General features: G+C 47.1%; 1 protein-coding gene across 1 annotated transcript in view; it reads left to right on the top strand.

Moving 5' to 3' along the window:
- The window catches only part of Galphao (G protein alpha o subunit), a 130,052-nt gene that overhangs the window by 75,069 nt on the left and 35,750 nt on the right, over positions 1-19,233 (top strand). The window contains exon 3 of the mRNA XM_077686345.1: positions 9,825-9,966. Within this exon, the coding sequence (XP_077542471.1) occupies positions 9,825-9,966 (142 nt within the window). The remainder of the gene's footprint in view (positions 1-9,824; positions 9,967-19,233) is intronic.

Below are 19,233 nucleotides of genomic sequence, written 5' to 3'. Positions count from 1 at the left end.
CCCCTATCAAGGGTCCGCACTCGACCAGGGACGCCTGTACCCATTAAAGAAACCGGCGGGTGCCCGGCGGTACGCGGATCCGAACCCTGTACCGCCCGCATACGAGCCGAGTGCTGTACCTCTGAGCCATCGCTGGGGTCTCTGTCCCTTGTCTTGTGCTGCGCTTCGATACTTCGCTATGCACCAACTCACCCAAACCAGTACTCTGCTGAACTTTAGGTCTTGTGCCGAGCTTGAGAGACCAGGAATTTCTTAGCAGAAATTTTCTCGCGCATTAACTCATTAGGCCGTATGGCCTAGTGAGTTAACGCACCTGCTGTTGAAAACGCGTGCCGTTGACACAGATGAACGATAGCCTTCTAAGGCCTCTCTTTCGTTGCTGACTGACGATGACATTGGAATGTTGGTATCTTCACATAGAAAAGAGGCGAACAGGTCGTCCTGCGTCCTTCTTCATGTGTTTGGCTGCTGGCTTTCCTTCCCGTCTTCATTCAAGGAGCCCTGCTTTCCAAAATATCCTAATTACTCGCTCCCTCCCTCCCTTAGTGAATAAGCTCGCGCAGTAGCGGTATTAGGGGCTCAAGAACATCTGCGCTGAATACCGCGTTGTTACGCCCAACAGGAGGCTGCTCGGTTCGCCAGAGCTCTTTCCTCGCGCTTATTTTGCACCCTCACTATGCTTCGTACCACGTTCACGCGTCATGGAGTAATAATTCCTGTTGCTGAACTTTCTTCGTGCACTTCTGGAAACGCCAAGCGTCATCCTTGCATCCCCTGCTCTGCATTGATACCGACACTTTTCGTTAGTGACATCTGGCTGCAACGGGCTTACGCGCGATCCCATTGGACAGCGTTCATCCTTTTTGTAAATATATTCTATTGTTAACCGTTCGCGTTGCATCCAGAAAATTGTTGAAAGAGGCTGTATATGCTTGGTGCCCGCTGCTTCTTTGCGCGTCAGAGCTGGGTACGTCTGGACACCTCACGCAGCGGTGGCCGCGCCGAAGCGTTTGACAAAACCGAATTTCAGTCCGATTTTACATCTGGCTCCGTATGATGGAAGAAAGACTGGATTACCCAACCAGATTAAAAAGAAACCGAATGCATACTTTCTGAAGCCTTTGCTTTTTTTTTCTCTATATGCCCAACGCGGCCAAAACAGGGCGTCGTTACCTGGTTGACCTCCCGGTCTTTTCTTTTGCCCTTCCGTTCACTTTGGAAACCCTAAATGTTTGCTTCACTAATGGACAAATTGATAAGTATGGTCCCGTTAGACAGGACCGAAGCGTGCACCTGTGCAGCAGACAATATTCCTTTGTAGCTGTACAGCTGCACTGAGGTGGATGTCAGGCTTTCCTTCGTAGAAACTTACTACACCTTGGGGATTTCCCCTAAATCTGGTCGATTAACACCTGTCCTTCACTTCGAGTTGTTGATCAATTCGCTCTCGCGCTACAAAGTGCTAGCCTCCTGGTTAGCTCAGTTTGTACAGCGACTGCTCCGGTTAAGCGGTGGTCCCGGTTTCGAATCCTGGACCAGGACGAATTTTCTTCAACTGCGAAGTTTCTGAGACTGCTGTACAGCTTTCCTTTGTAGCCGTACAACTGCATTGAGGTGGATGTCAAACTTTCCTGCGTAGACAATATACTAGAACTTCGTCACGCGGACAGCAATTGCCGCTGCCACTATGTGAAATCAAAACCAGGTGGTGTCACGTCATAAATACGGGTGGAGGCGGTGTACACGCGTAAACAGGAAGTCTGCTGACGTGCGCATCGTCAGGCCGAGAGCCGCTCCAGTCAGCGCTCCTAAAGGCGCGGAAGAAAAAGGAGAAAATGTGAGCTTTTTTCATATATGCACAAACTCCTCTAATAGTTTAAGAAAATTCTTTCAGGGGGAGGTTAACAGAACTGTGCTGTGAAGGAGGCTCCATAGGCTCTGCGCAGGTGCCTTCAGGACGCCTTTAATAGGACAGTCTCGATAGTGTTGAATCACGGGCGCGGGGACGAACGTATCGGTAGTTGTTTGCAGAGCACACCACGTTGTTCAGCCTCTATTTTCGCTTGAAAGAAATTCGCCCGCATTCGTGTGTTTCATCCTACTGTGGATTCGTCCTGTTACTTCAACTTGAGCAAACATAACCCGGCTGCTTAGAACAAAGTCAAGACTGTGATAACTTTTTTCTAGCATTCGCTCGCATTCGTGTGTTTCATCCTACTGCGGGTTCGTCCTGTTACTTCAGCTTAGGCAAACATAACCCGGCTGCTTAGAACAAAGTCAAGACTGTGATAACTTTTTTCTAGCAAAGTTGCTAGTTCCCCGTTGTGCCTGTTGACGTGTGTTGCCGGCTTAGATATTCGTAGGTCTGTAGTCAAAAGATTCAAAACACAATTCTTTGTTTTCAAATCCTGTTTCAGGGACCTTTAATTATAAAAGAAAAAAAAAACACGTGGATGTGTAAATGTCATTACGCTGTGCATTTCGCATGAACCGTTTCCAAAAAAAAAAATTACAGAAAATGCATTCACAACTTTTATATAATGCTAAGATTGTCATTCGTAACAATAGCGTTTAGAACTGATCGATTGATTGATTTGACTGATTATGTGGCTTAACGCACCGACGCTACACAGGTGATGATGTCCGCCGTAGTAGAGGGCTCCGGATTAATTTTGACCACCTGGGGATCTGTAACGCGCGCCGAAATATCGAACACACGGCGTTTTTGCTTTTCGCCTCCATCAAAAAGCGGCCGCCGCGGCGCGGGAATCACACCTACGTTATTGGGCACAGGAGCAGAACGCCTGAGCCACTGAGCCACCGCGGCGGGTACTGTTCAGAACTTAGCACTGGCGTATCCCCCCATGAGTGGGCGCCGCTCAAATTAGAGCTGTGATAAATCCGTTCGCTGCCCTACGATATGTTTGAACACGTGAAAACGTCCCGCGAAAAAGAAAAAAAAGTCCTTCTTTTCCTTTTAAAAGCTTACTGAATCTGAACCTGTAGTTGCTTTAGAATGTTCGAATGCACTACACCCCGTACGAGACAATAACTTGAGGGATTCTCTTCCTTCGTGTGGCTTGCGAAGCAATATAAAATAACTTTTTCGAGATACGTTGTACAAATGTTTTGTACTCCGCTGCGATAGAAAAACGGCCAAGAATGACAGCAAACATAACACGTTGCAAAACCACGCTTTATTGGTCGTCACAAAGCTTTTCGCGCGACAGCGTTAAGCCTGCTTCTGTTAAGGCTGCTCCTTCGTCAATTCACTTCAACTTTTTCTGAGAAATCGCCGACGTCCTAAATTAGTTTTTACTCTGGCTGTTAGCACTGAGACAGCCATACGGCCAGCACTAAAGAAACGCGCAGCGCCCGACTACGACGAAACCCAAGGCTGGAAACTTGTGTTAGAGCAGAATCAGAACATATGTAAAACATATGCCAGTCACACATTTCCAAAACAACGGCCAGGCAGCCAACGCGCAATTAGAAACACGCAGGCGCAAGTGACAGTTAGTAGGCGACCCAGGCCTTCTAACTGCAACAGGCATCATTAGAAGATCAGATCTGGAAAGGCATAGCGGCAACGACACCTTTAAGAAAATATGAGCTTCTGTTTTTAGCTGATTGTGGTGGCAGGGCGTACGAATTCGATTGATAGCAACAGGAATAACAGTTGGCGTTCAAACAGAGTACTCAAGACATAATTCTGACCTTGTTCCAAGAGTAAGGTAATTTAACAAGTAATAGACTTAGGCCTGGCGGATGCACTAAAAAACAACGGGAGCCGAAACAGACGCACCAGCAATATAATTTTGAGCGGTTTAAAAAAATGACTCCAATCCACGCTGTGAAGGTGGTTGGAAAGTAAAGCCTGAAACGACATCAACAACAATTGCCCTTGCGACGTCACTTGAATTCACACACGTGGCTCGACAAAGAGTAAAACCAGAGATTCTGCCAGCCGTCACTTGAGATTCGCGGGGGCGGCGTCCCGAACGCAGCAGCAGCGTCGGCCACGGTCGGGCTAGAGCGGTAGACGCCACCGCAGTAGCCCCGGCCGTGCGTCGGCAGAAAGAAAACGGAGAGGAGCGTCTTTCGAAGAGTGAGACAGCGGAACCTAGCCATCCTGATGTGCTAGCTCGGGGCTACACCACACCACCGCGCGACATCAGCGCAGACACCGAAACAACGGCATGTGAGCTTAGTGATTCCCATTTACACCCATTTAAACTAGTTAGTTTTGTAAGTTTGATAATTGCAAGGAAACCGAGGGAACTTTTATAGTCGCTATTTATCAGAACCAGTTGCTCCTTTCGCCTTTTGTAATACCTCTTAAAACGCAACCGAATTGGTATTCACCAATTTAGAAAGCAGAGCCCCATTCGTGTCAAGCAGTGCGCAAAAGGTAGCGTTTCTCTAGCGGCCAGATGTCTGTATGTGGTCTCTACATTTTGTCTTCCCGTCCGGCAAACCAATCCTTGACGTATCTTTGCCGCACAATAACTCAATTTTGTCGGGTCAGGGTTACCCATGAGGTACTGTCGAACAAGCTATTCAAGCCGTGCAAAAACGCCCGTGTGTACGAGATTTCGGCGCACGATAAAGATCCCCAGGTGGTCAAAATTAATCCGGAGCCCTCCACTACGGCGCGCCTCATCGTCTGCGTTGCGTCGGCGCGTTAAACCCTACAATCAATCAATCAATCAATCAATCAACCAATCAATCAATCAATCAATCAATCAATCAATCAATCAATCAATCAATTAATCAATCAATCAATCAATCAATCAATATTCAAGCCGTGCAAAGGAAGCGCACAATGGACGCAAAGCTGCTCCAAAACAAACCTAAAACAACCGTCGCTGAAGCAGACGACAAAGCCGTCCCGCCGACGCGCCCTGCGGTGTGAGCAGCCACCGGCGCGCGGGGAACGCTGGGTAATAGCGCCCATTCTCCGCGCCATCTACACTGTGCTCCGTGAGTGAAAACCGCGCTCCCCCTCCTTAGCCGCGTTGGGAGTTTCTTGTCGTGCACGATACGAAGAAACCGTTGGCTGGTAGAGCTAGAAACCTTTGCTTTAAAATTTTGCGTTTTCAGAAAAGCAAAGGCGCTCTCTTTACTGGTCGGTTTCTGTTGTTGCTCTATCTCTGCTGTGTTCGGATAGTGCTAGGGCGGTATATTTTGCCCATAATGTATTTCGAATTATATCTAAAACATTACCCGGGACGATTAAGAATCGTGCGTAAAATACTCTTGACTGCTTTTTTTTCACTGCCAGCAGTTCCCGTAAATGAAGACGGAACGCTTTCATCTCGTGATTAACGTTCGCTAACTTCTTGGTTATGAATACCTTAGGATTTATGAATACCTTATGAATACCTTAGGATCTTAGGAACACCTGTCCTCAAAGAGAAAATACATCAGCCACCCCAAAAAATATTGAAAACAATTGAAAAAAACAAATCTACCGAAAATATGTAACAACTTCTTGCCACTTCGGCGTTTTTGTTGTTGTTGTTGTTGTTGTTACGCCTCATGTAATCCGCAACCGATAATTTAGGACCGGTTCCAACATACCCACACAAAAAAAAAGAAAAAAAAATCCAACAGGCTTAAATGAAAGCTCATATGAGAACAACAACTGAAAGTGGTGAAACTGCGTCGAGCAATACGCGGACGTACGTAGTGGCTTAGAGACAAAGTTTCCTTTGCCGAGTGGCTCAGCGCCCTTACCGAAGACTTTCTTCTCCGCAAAGATTTGCAGCCGTGCAGGCAAAGCACGCTCTACAGGCGGAGTGAAAGGGGCGCACTGGCAGGGGGCAGCCGTCCGTTGGAAACTGTTCCGCTGTTCCCGGCCGTTGGAGCGTTCGCTGGGCGCGTTGCCAATCGCTTGTGAGCGGCGCGCCGTCAATGCTTGGCACTGAAATGCATCAAACAAGAGTGCGGCCGAGTGGAAAACAGGAGGAGGCAGGCATCGCGTGTAACGGCTACATCAGCCGTCCAGAGAACTCAGCAAAGCCACACTGCTCGGCCCCTATTTATTTGCGGACGCCAAGCCGTGACCATGGTGCTGCGCGCCGCTTTAAAGCTTCAAGGCGCACGCACGTCTGATTCGCTGCACTGCACGCCATTGCTCAATCACGCCACTTGCTCGTACTACATTCTCTTCGGTATCAATCAGGTGAAACTCTAATTACCTAGGTACGATGCCTATTGTTTTACTGCAACAGAGCGCTAGGTAAATCATCGCTTTGGGGCAAGGTATTATGCTCAATCAGGGATGTTTGTCCCCCAGAGGGTGGACACACTTGCATTCAGATATGCATACTTTATGAGAGTTGACTGATAAAGATCTTCAGTAAAACGAAGTGGGCCTGCCATGTGGGCCCGCCCGATTGCAGATCTTGGGTGACGGAGTAAACAATTTTTGGATTAGTACGCTTCATTTATTCATAATAAATCTCTTAAATCGTGGTCACATACACAGGATTTGTATAATGTGGCTGAATTCCCTTTTTGCTTATAAAGGTTACTGAAGTTGTATTTTTAATAGAGCACATTTAATATTTCCAATATAGCCATACTGCGCATTATTTTCAAACGTTTTCAGTGCGACCTGCTTGAGGCCACATGCATGCTGATGCCGCCATGGACTGACTGTATGTTTTATGAGCCCGAAAATTTACTTAATCTCTCTAAAAGTTGTCTCAGCATTGCAGCATTGCTGTTTTTGTTACATATCCTTATGACAAATCGTACAGGCGATACTGCGAAAAAGTTGCCTCCGGAGGCCTATATGCTGTCAAACATTCTTAGTTTATTTAGAACCGTCAGGTTTTCGTAGCGCTGTGTAATATATTTTTTTACTCCTAGACCTAAGCCGCTAACAATGAAGAGGCAACTGACAGGCCTCGCGAACACCTGCAGGAGTTTGGTGAAGTAAAACTACACTTAAATACGTGGTGGCGAGTTCGGATTATGGCCAGACGAATCAATCCCAATAATGTCGCCAACGAAATCGCGTTTGTCGAAAGCCGCGCAGCGCTGACGTCACCTCTGCTCGTGCACGCACTCTTTCTTCGCGACACGGAGGCGCGGCGGGAAAGCGCTCTTCTCGGCGAGCAAATGCAGCAGCGCGGGAGAGCAGAGGCCGTCGGGCAGGCAGGTCGCATTTGCACTGCGGCGGTGATCAACAAAGTTGGCCCGCGACCGGAGGCGAGCTTTGCGCGCTGGCCCAGACGGTCCGAAGGATTTGTTAAGCAAAAAGCCCTCCCGATAAGGGGCGCACGAGCGGCCGCCTAATTCAATCGGCGGAATAAGCGGCCGATGGGGCGACCTCGCGTGCGGCTCGGGTGAAAGGAAGGAACCTGCGCGAAATCGAATGCAGCGCGAGGCGTGAAGCGGCGCCAACGCGGCGTCGGCCCGGCGCTCCCCTAAGCGCCCTCTCCGGGCCCGATCACCCTCCGGAAAGGGGAAAAATATTAATAAGTAAATGAAGAGCCGCGTTTCGGCTGCTCGTCGCCGGCGAAGCGGAGCTCCGGGAGCGAGGCTACGTAGCCTGGAAGCAGCGACTCTCCAAGTGCGCCCCCTGGGCGGCCACACCCCGTCACGTGACCCTTCCCTTTCCCCCTAGCGGCTGAGCCGCTAACTAGCGGCCACAGGCTTTTCTGGCCCCTGCGCTCTTGTTTTTGGCCGGACATTTCGACCACCCTCAATTTCCGGGAAACCTGCCGACTGCGAACGCTCCGCCGACTTGTTCTCGACACTGCCACTCTCAGTCATGCCTTTATTAGTTTTCCACAGAAAAAGAGCCCCCGGTCGCCGCTTTCTGTGGCACCGGGCTGCTTACTAGCAGACGTCACTGCATTCCGAACTGCGCTCGGGGCGCGCCCGGGCTGGCTGGCCACTGGACCACCGTGTTCTGCCGGCCGCCCGGCGTCACGGAAGAGCGCGAGAGGTCGCCATGGCCACGGTGGCCGTTTATTTATGCTTTTGCCCTCTCTGCGTCGTGCAGTGACTGTTCTGTGCGCCAGGGGCTGACAGAAGCACAGCTAGTTGGGGGCCTATCCACGAGCTGTAGTCGCCTTCACCCGTACTCTAGGACAAATGGACCGGTCCTAATAAACAGAGTAAAGTGTCGTAAACAGGAGAAGAAGGTAGACGCCCAGTTGGAAGTGTGCCCTGCCGACACAACAATTTTTCGCGGTCTCACAGCTGCCTTATGAATACTGCGAATTAAATGCCGAGACTCATTGTTTCCTTTCGCTACCAGTATACCGCTGGCTGAAAAGAAACAATTTAACAGTACTTCCAACACGTCTGGCATATTTGTTCGCAATCACATAATTGCTATCACGCCTCTACGAGATTTCAAATACGTTTTGCGTCTGTGACTTATTTAAAAGAAATATAATTACTTTAAAACTAAAAATGAAATTGCAGGGGCAAACAAAGCTGGAGTAAAGCCTCCATGAAAATTGCTAGCAGTGTTCGTTTGATAGCTTGCCTCGCAGACGTAAAATAAACAATCAAAGGGGTTTAGAGAATTCAGCACAACCACTTCATCATTCCTTAGCGCTTCTCTGCACATCTTCGGTATTATCTGCGTAGTAGCACACTTTGCTCCCCACGATGACGCAGAACTTGCTGATTTATTCCGCTGTACGTACACGCGGTTGCAAGGTCGAATTCCCATCGTCGTGGGAATTGCGGAGATGCCCGTTTGCGGAGATTTTGCTGCATGCTGAATAGCTTCGCGTGAGGAGAAAATTAACCGAGTTGTCTGACCAGCAAACCTAGTGGGGAAAGAGGCTAAGTATAACACTTGCATGCGTGTGTTTATCATTTTGTTTGCACGTGTCATACCAAGTTTGCTTTGTGGGCTATCTGCATCGGGAACTGTAAAAATAACAGGACGTTCTCTTTCTCCCACCTTCTTTGTTTGTCTTTGTCTTTACAACTTTACATGATTTGGAAGCAGATGTCCAGGGTTGCTCAAACAAGTGTGCAGTGGCGCGGAAAACTGAAATGGCGCGACGGTACGAACCACTGCCTCTTTCCGGAATGGTCACCATTACTCGTTTTCGCGTATTTAGTTTTCTTCTCCCGTCTTTACGTCTCCTTTCATATTCCACACAGCTATATTACAAATTACTCGTTGCGCCATGTCTGTACAAGCTACAGTTTCTCTTACGCTTGTGCGGAGCGCGCGCAGAGCTTCAGCCTTCCTTCTGGACTCGGGCAGAATGAAAACTGAGCGGAATGGCCATCGTTTCAGCCAATATCAGGTTCGAGAAGGACGCTTAGACTGTTTTTCAAACGAGAAATTGTTTTGAAAGTTCCACGCTATGAATATTCTTGTCTTGTACTTCGATCGCGAATGTCTTGCTCCCGTCTCTATTCCTTGTTTTCGTCCAAGGCAAGCGGAAGGAAACAAAGACACAGAGAGCAAAACAAGCATCAAATCGCGCTACAAGGAAGCGGCGGTAGAAACAAGGCAAGGAAATTGGTGGGGAGTCGTAAAATTGCGCCTCGATTTCCAGTTTGCCCACCGCATGTATCGAATTTCCCCGGAGCTTTGCGACGGAGTCCCGCCGATGCCTGTGTGGGTAGATAGAATCCAGGCGGCCCCGTCCGTGGCCTTAGCGTTAGAAAAAAAAATGGTTCCGAGCTGCGTGGGCTGTGCTTAAACGAAATGGGGGGAAAGTGAATTTGACAATAACGTTTCTCTTCTTCAACAACCACGGTTTCAGTGCGCTGATTGCTGGGCTTCATGTTTTGGCTACCTCATGAGCTCTTGTTCATTTACTTCTTTGCAGAATTATCCACGACAGCGGCTTCACGCAGGAAGACTTCAAGCAGTACAAACCCGTGGTGTACAGCAACACCATACAGTCCATGGTGGCCATCCTGAGAGCCATGCCAAACCTCGGCATTAGCTTCGGAAACAACGAAAGAGAAGTAAGCTCCACTTTGTTCATACATCCGCCTGTTGCTAACGCTAATAACGCGAATTTTGAGAACGCAAAAACTGAACATGTCTCCCTTAGGTAGGGGTGATTCGCTTAGAGAGGAGATCTTTTGCGAGGGCATCACTGGGAACAGGATGTTGGCAGTTGGGCTTAATTCCCTGTGCTCTGCCCACGCGTTAACGTTCTTTATGGACGGAATAATCTACGGATTGAGAAATCGTCTGTTGTCTTGACAACTGCGGGGAAACCTTATACAAGCAAACACGTTCAGATACGCGATACTGCGTTCAACAGGATGTTTTGCTTGGTGAATTGGTCCATGCGTGACAGCAGGAAAACCAGCGGAGGAAACCATGACGACAGACAAAGAAACGGCGCAAGAGCGGTTGTCTGGTCTCTTTATCTGTCCTCCCTGTCTTTTTTGCGCTTCATTATATTATATTGCGCTTTATTATATTTTTTGCGCTTTTTTGCGCTTCATTTTTTGCGCTTCAATATATCGTGTTTAGTAGTGTGCCACGGGCATGCATTCCATAGGAAGCTTTTCTTGGGGCCCTTGTTTACGAGTTTTTCTCCAAGAGAATTTAGCGTGCAATACCGCACATTGTTTTTACAAAGTTCAGTCAGAATCGGGGAAGAAAAAATACGTGAAAATATCTGTTGCTTTTTTCATGGTGCAGTATATGCTAGAGGATGGGCAACTTTTGCCAACGTTGTTTGTGTGTGTTGTGTGTGTGTGTGTGTGTGTGTGTGTGTGTGTGTGTTGTGTGTGTGTGTGTGTGTTGTGTGTGTGTGTGTGTGTGTGTGTGTGTGCGTGCGTGCGTGCGTGCGTGCGTGCGTGCGTCATGAAAGGCCTTTGGCAGTGCCGTGTCCTCCTACAAATTATTGTGCTTGCTTGCATAAGTGTCCGTAGACACTTCTGTCAAAAATTAGAAAACGAAAAGCATTATTCAATACTGGTTACAGAAGCCGAGCCCCACGTGCCAAGAGTCGCGGTAATCTTAACAGCTCAGTCACAGTTCCTGCTTTGTTATTTCAGAGAAAGGTGCTGCGGGGTTCCATAGACAATTTGTGTGAGGTGTTATGCAGCCCAGGGGGCGGAAATTTAATCCATCAAGCTTTCCAGAATATTTTTTCGCCTAGAATAAAAAAATACAGGCGCTTTTAGATATATCACTACGGTAATGGGATGCAACAAAAAAGAGCCCTAGGCCCATCGCCTCCCTTGGGGGATTGGCCGAAAACGTATTGGTGAATAGATAGACCGATATGGGAAAGTATTTGCTGTCAAGGAAACGAAACGGCGCTAGATCCTTACATCGTATTAAGAGATGGTGCATACACGTGTGAGGAATCGGCCAAGGATGAATAAAAACTGTGCTTTGGGGATGCAGGCTTATTTGATGGCTGGCTTGCACTTGCATGCATATGTCCGTGCTCACTTTTGCCACAAATTGGAAAACGAAACGCGTTATTCAATACCGGTAATTGAATACTAGTGCTTGAAGTCAAGCGCATTTCATGCGCTGGACGGCTCTCTATGATAAAAGTGAGCTGCACCATTTTTTAGCTCCACGGCGGAGTAATGTTCCGGTCTAGAAACTTGCAAGGGCGCCTACTAAAACTATCCCCATGGAAATTTGTAAACTAATTACGCTGCTGATCATATGCCCGAAGTGCACAATACCAGATGTCACGTTTTAACTCCAGCATTTCCAACAACTGATTGTGAGAAATATCACCTCTGTCTAGCCAGCTGAATGGGTAACACCAGCAGTGAAAGAAAAGTGAAAGTATTAATGACCTTGTGGTTCGGACGAATTTTTCCAAGTAGCATTTACTAAACAGCTCTTGCTCACTAGCTTTTGCATATCAGAGTGGAAGTATTGAAGTATTCACGTCCAAGGTGTGACTGCTTCCTGTTATTTACAGTTATTCTTTCTTGATTTTCAATCAGGAAAGGATAACTTCCAGAGAAAAAGGGTTTAAACGACTACTCCGCGACGACTCTTGTAACTCGTGGATTGCGCACGCCGGCGTGGAAAGCTTACATTTAAGGCAAGAAGTGTTTGTAAACATCTAGTATCAGTGGCCAGCGTGCAGCGTATTTGTTTTGTAACAGTGTCAGATGAGGGAAGGTCCGGGACATAGGTCATTGTGAAAGCTTACGGTACTGTAGCAGCCCGCATTGATCGTTTCAGTTCAAAATAGACGAATGAGGATAGCCAGAGTGACAGCCGTCCGTCGCTCACGCTCACGCTCACTGATTTCTGCAAGCGTGCATGCGCCAGTATCGCAGATAAATGCGCTGCTAAAAGAAGTTCTCTTCACCAAGAGTGGACTTGAAGACGATCCGGTTTCAGGAGTGCGTGGAAATAGAAACGGGGGAGGGAGAGGAAGCAGCTCGGCCCCTCCCCTTTTCTTCGGTGATCCCGAACTTCTCAGTGACCAGACTTTACCTTTAGGTGTTACTGTTTGTGGCGGCAGTTTTTAACGTCAGTTTGCTCTGTTGGTACAGTTTAGATAAACCCGGAAAGCTAGTGTAAACACTTCGCTGGAAACGTCGGGCGATCCGACCGTTTTCTGCTCTGTAAACCATCCGATTAGAAAAGGCATCCCTCTCCCTTGCCGCGAACTCCACCAGCGACGCCGGATGTGAGGGAGCAAGAAGCCCCGGGCCTCGTTGCCTTAACGGGTAGCGCCAACCGCAGTTGCTTCCGCACGAGACACGTCTACCAAGGTGAACTGTGCATCGATATTCGGTGGCCGTCGTGTCAAGCGCTTTTTGGAGTTCTCTCGCGGGGTTCAAGCGGGTTTTTGCTTAGAAGTACGCCAAGTTTTGAGACATACAAATAGAGATAGAAGTCTCGCAAAACGTTGCATCATATGTGATAGCGTTTATGGGTTAACTGACAGAAAATACTTCAGGGTTTTCGGGAGGGGGAAGGGAGTAGGAAAGTCGTGATAGATTAGCCCAAGTTCTTCATTTAAATCTTTTATTCCTTATCAAGCCTTCGCAGTGAGATAACTATAAAAAGAAAAATGAAACGTTTTCTAACGCGCTTGAAATTATTTCGAACATTCACGATTTATGGTAATGTAGTAGGTAGCCAAAGAAAAACACTGGCCGGGTATCTTCTCCGTTCGCGGCAAATGTCGAAAGACGATAGTCTTCTGTCGCTCCTGCCACGTAACTTCCTCCCTTCTCTTTCTCGCCCACCCCTCCCAATCTTACCCTCCAGTTTCGCCCTTGCCACGATAAACACAGTGCAGGTTTGCTCATGTCAATTCAATTTTGCCGCCTCCCACTGCTCACGCCATCTACTAGGACCTTTTGCTATTTTTGAACTTTGAACACGGCCACGAGGGAGAAATGCGAGTGCTGTTTGCTGTTTGTATTTTGAGGTCAAAACATTTTTTTTCAAGCCATATTTTGTTATTTCCTATCGCAAAAATCTGTCATCCTTCTCTTGTTAATGAAAACAAATACAAATATCACTTTTGTATTGATGTCTTGTCTCAAATATGCTTAACGGTTTCTTTTTGCTCAATAATGTTGATAAGTGTGAACATTTTGCCACCAGATTGAGTAACCCGCCGCGGTGGATCAATGGCTAAGGCGTTGTTCTGCTGAGCCCAAAATCTCGGGTTCGATTCCCGGCCGCGGCGGCCGCTTTTCTGATGGAGGCGAAAAGCAGACACGCCCTTGTGTTCGAGGTTTCGGCGCACATTAGAGATCCCCAGGTGGTCAAAATTAATCCGGAGCCCTCCACTCCGTTGCGTCGGCGCGTTAAACATCATAATATAATCAACCAGATCGAGTAGTTTAGAAGTGCTTTGCCTGTATAAACGTCTCGTTCAAAAATTCTTTTAATTTTGTTCGGGCGGCTGAATCGAGGGATGGACGGACGGAGGGACGGACAGACAGACAGACAGACAGACAGACAGACAGACAGACAGACAGACAGACAGACAGACACAAATATAGACCAAAATTTTCGCGTTTAGTAAGCCACTAAAGACTATCGTCTTTAAAACAACACGTCCCTTTCCGGCACTATATAGGCAAAAGCGATGGTAACACGGGGTGTGTCCTTCGAAGTCTGCATTATGGGATGACTGCGTTTGAGCGAATTGTTCAGCAGCCTTCTTACGTTCACAAAACACGCGTAAGCATTTGATTAAGATTGCTTTGTTGGTGCCACACCTAAACCTGCCGGTGGGCGTGATATTTTGGGAACGGGGAACGCGTCGTTTGACTGTACGCGCGAACTCGGCGGCGCTCTGCATTGCACCAAAACTGCAGCGTCTGGAAGCAGATGAGCAGACGTTTATCCCTGTTTTTGAATAGGCAGCGCCATGCCACTGCGTACATAGCCCGGCCGTGTCCCGAGGCGGCCGATTCCTGCCGGGAACGGAAGCTGTTGCACAATCATATTGTTTCTCCCACTGGGGAGCTTTTAACGTTCGTAAACAGAGATTTGAAAGAAAAGCTCAAAGGGGGCTTCACGCTCCAAATCCACATCTAGGCTCTGAGGCGCGCTGTTATGAAGTGTTGAATTCGAAACACTTGGGTACTATAGCACCCGCGCGTGTTTTTCGTTTTTCGGATTATTTTGTTTCATTTACTTTTTCGACACAGTTGGATTTGAATGCGTTACATATCTTGTTTTGTATAAAATACAGCCGCTACGTACACGCCGTAATACCAGTTTTATTTCATAACCAACTTAAACCTTCACCTAACCTCCAAATGTTCGTCATGTTGCTCTTTAGCTACTAGCGCACTCCACCGTACTCTTTGCATAAAAATATCTCACTATTTGCGCTGCATATTCAATGTAAAACCATCCCTGTCACGCCAAAAGAAACGCGCATGTTGTGCTAAAAGTAAGTGAACATGGAGTTTTATGTCAAGACCTAAAGGGCAAAATGGGAACGAGATCTAGCAGTTTTTAGTTCGCTGGGCCCGAGCTTGGGAAGGCCAAACATTCTGGGCGACTGGTATATGTAGTTTGTTCATTCCTCCAACGATTTTCTTTCTGAGGGTATGCTGACGACACACATTCCGCTCGGGTGGCATAATTGTAATTTTGAGGCACTCAAGTAGGTCGACTAATATCCCGTTTCGAAGCAACCATTTCTTGTCGAAAAGGAGTGCTTCAAAGGGCGCACATCTCAACTCAGATGTCAGCAAAAACTTCAGAGGCTCGACGAAGTGAGATCTAGGCTTGATCACCTTGATGAGCAAAAGTAAGGACTTGTAATAGGACAAGATAATTACCCGTTCCCCCCGATAACCTTTCTACCTCTTTGTACAGTTGTGATGCACGGATATCGATGAGATTGGGATTCTAAGTAGAAGCCATGCTTCTACTGCACGCTAGATGCTAAAAGCGTATCACATCAACAAATGTGGCAGTGATTTTTTTTTTCATTTCGTTTAATTTTATTTTATTTCCTTAAAGACCTTTTGCGGGGTATCACATAAAACGACGCAGAAACCGACTTTTGTACCAAGGTGGAAGGTGATTAGTAATGGTGTCTGCGAAGGTGGAGGTACAAGTATTGACAGGAATGTCACTCGAAAGGCCATTCCAGTCAACAGCTGTGCCAGGAAAAAAGGATGTAGGAAAGATAACGGTGTGTACAAGTGGGCGCAAGTCTTGAAGGTTGAAATGGCCAGTGCGTCGATATGTGTGTGTTGGGGGAGCAATGTACGGGGGCATGCGCATCAGGCTGTGGAAAAACTTATGAAATGAAGGAAGACTGGAGATACGGGGGCGAAATGAGAAGAGGGCTAAACCAGATTCGTCTTTCAGTGATGATACGCTGATGTAATAATGATATGAACTAGAGGCACGGTTTGGGAATGACTCAAGGGCGTCTCAAGGATAGGATTGCCGTGGGTTCCATACTGGAGAAGCATGCGTAAGTGACACGTCGACGACACGCTTTTAGTTACAGTTTTGTTTTGTTTTTTCTATCGAGGACGTCATAAGGCACAGTTGTACATCCGCGTGATACAGGCTGTGTATGCCCTCGTTTTGGCGTGTATTCGTTGACGCAAGTCGAGAATAAACTACGTTGAAGTAGCGCCAGTCGCATACATTTTCTGTCTTCTGCGTCGTCAGTTTCGTGCTGACTTTACTTGTTGTCGGCGGTAACCACTGCAGTATGCGTAAAATCTCGCCGCGATGCTTTCAAAGCCTGCGAGAAGTGCGGTATCTCCAACTTCTTTCACATAAAATGTAATATTTGCGCGGCTCCGGCCAAATAAAAGAATACTAAAATAAATCAACACATCAATAAAGTAAATTAAAATTTATTATTTAGTGAATACTAGAAATCTCACAACTGTATCCTATATTTTTGTAGTTTTTTATTCACGGTTGTATAGTTAATTTGTTTCGCAGAAATTTGCTGCCACTGTCCCATTCTTCACCTTTAAAGTTCGAAATTCCCGCTGGAAACTCATGACTCTAGGTCCAAAAGAAAATTGTGTGCCCTTATGCGATTATTGCAGGTTTGGATTTCGTGCCTCAATTTTCTACATCAATTCCTATGGTAAAATGTTTCCTGCAGCGGCACCAATTGTTCAGTTTAAAATTCCCGTCCCATTCTTGATTTCGAAAGTAAAGTATAATTATTCTTTTCATTGAGAGAATTCATTTGTCCAGATAAAAATGAGTGTACTTACACCATAATGCAAGCACTGTGGATTCTTGGCACAAACTTCCACAATGCGTAAATTCGTTCATTTGTCCTATTTGAAATTTTACCTCTTCCAGTTATATGCATTGTTTAAGTTTTCCCGCGCCCACGTCCTTATTGCAACTTAATTTTATAAACCAGTCATAAACGACTTCGTCTACTATCCACTCAGTGGCAAAGTAGCATGCATTCATTTTGAATTTGAATTTCACGCTCCGCGAGAGCTCAGTGCGTAAAGATTGCGGCCGCTGAGCCTAAGCACGCGGGCTCAGCACAGGCCGCGGCGGCCGTTTTAAGTGCGAATGCACTTTATAAGCGACCCTGAATTCCGGTGACCGCCGTCCGTCCACATAGCAACAGCTGCGGGTGCGCGCGCTCCTCGTCTTCCTTGGCAACGGGGGGAGATGGGCGCGCGCTGCCTGGCCGCTGACATGGCACATACCCACGTGGGGGATTCGCCAGGAATCGGGCGTGAGAAGGGCTATTGCACCCGCTTAAAGGAGTACTGACACGAAATTTCAAAGCTGAGATCCGCTCTAGCAATCAAGTACAACGACAACACAAATAGGTGTCTGTGCATGGCACATACCCACGTGGGGGATTGGCCAGGAATCGGGCGTGAGAAGGGCTAATGCACCCGCTTAAAGGAGTACTGACACGAAATTTCAAAGCTGAGATCCGCTCTAGCAATCAAGTACAACGACAACACAAATAGGTGTCTGTGCATGGCACATACCCACGTGGGGGATTGGCCAGGAATCGGGCGTGAGAAGGGCTAATGCACCCGCTTAAAGGAGTACTGACACGAAATTTCAAAGCTGAGATCCGCTCTAGCAATCAAGTACAACGACAACACAAACAGGTGTCTGTGAATAAATGCATCTTTCTTTCTTTGTAGTTGTGTGTGCGTGTGTGATCTCTCTTTCGCGAACATTACCGAACCGCGCAAATTCAACTCCTGCATTCGCACTTTCACATTCTTCCCCTCGGGGAAATGCGGGGAATTTTTTTCTGATGGAGGATAAAAACCAACGCACCCACGTGTCAAGATTTCGATGCACGTTAAAGGTCCCCAAGGGAACTAAATTCATCACTAATCCTTTATTGCGGCACGCCTCATGGCCCACTTGCGGGTTTCGTCGAGCAGAATTTTTCAAACTTTGAACTTGAATATCCCGCCAAAACATTCAAACTTGGTAGGGGTAACGGGCTTCTTCTCCTCTCTTCCTTTTCTTCAATTTCTTTAACCTTGGTTACGATCATGTCTCTACATTATTACTGTTTCTTCAGAATATCTCTGAGCACGTTACCATGGAGGTGACTAACACCGCAATTGAAACCGCTTTGACATTCTAATGAATGCGGGAAGTTTTTCTCACAACGTTGCTGAATCAGCCTAGCTCACTTTCTGCTTCAGCTTTTCCGCAAGCATGGCTTACAGTCCTGTACCGCGCGTGGCTGAGACAGCAATGCTCATAAGGCTCGATTCCCATCAGTGACTGCTCAAATTTCGCTTCCCACGGTTACGTTTCTTTCTTTTTCCTCGGGTGCAGCAGCACTTCGCTATCAGTTTGGCTGGGGTCGCTAAATTCGAAGCCAAATAATAGAGAAATAGCCTAGTTGCTTCGCTTCATGCCGTCTCCGCTAACGGGTGACGCCCTTCGTAAGGAGCATCTCCATCTGGCTGACTGCCCAATCAGCCGCGCTGGCCACGCAGTGAACGCAATCTGGACATACCACCATTACACACACAAAAAAACGAAAACAAAAAACAACGTCACCAAATCGGGCAAGGAGGATGACGAAAGGAAAACACCACTTTTGAAGGGGGTGATGGGGTAAAAGTTCAGGGGAAAGAGCAGCTCATCAAATGTTCATGGTTCACACAAGGTCCATTGTCCACATGGGGTTGAATGATTCACTATTTACACAAGGTTCGCTCAGGGAAGAGGGAGTGTGAGGCATTCTTGGGAAGTCCGCCAGGCACCAGTTTAAAACGGCAATGAAAACAAAATGCAAGTTTGGTTCATTCGAAATACTGCCTCGTTAGAATAACACTGACACCACTATGAGCGCAAACTTCACTAGAATAAGCCACATTATTAGGAAAAAAGAGAACGGCCATGCGACCCACTAGCTCATTTCCCGCTCTAGAACCTATGACGTATTATGGATAGCTGTGCAATTGGCTGAGGCCGAAAAAAACGCATAGGCAGGCCTTATAAGCTTGCAGAACGAGGTATTTGCGCTTAAATTTAGTAGATATTTTATATCAGTAAGGATTGGGGGTAAACATTGGAAGTTACGAACGCACACGTAAACACAGAAGCACCAGTGCGTACTGCGTGCACTATGCTTGTTATTGGCATAAGAGACATTGTTTTACGTGATCCTGTTTGTCGAGCATACCTAATGTTTCACAAAACGATTATTTTCAACCGTAACAAAAATAACTAGGGTGCAAATACGGTCAAAAACAAAGCGAGCTCGGACAGTGGGTTGATGATGATGATGATGATTGCTATTGGTTTCCCCTTTGAAG

This window comes from Haemaphysalis longicornis, unplaced genomic scaffold (genome assembly GCF_048455015.1).
Source record: "Haemaphysalis longicornis isolate Haplotype H1 unplaced genomic scaffold, Haemaphysalis longicornis Haplotype H1 scaffold_1, whole genome shotgun sequence".
Lineage (NCBI taxonomy): Eukaryota > Metazoa > Arthropoda > Arachnida > Ixodida > Ixodidae > Haemaphysalis > Haemaphysalis longicornis.
Note: the sequence above shows the minus strand (reverse complement) of the source record. Positions and strands in the feature narration are given on the sequence as shown.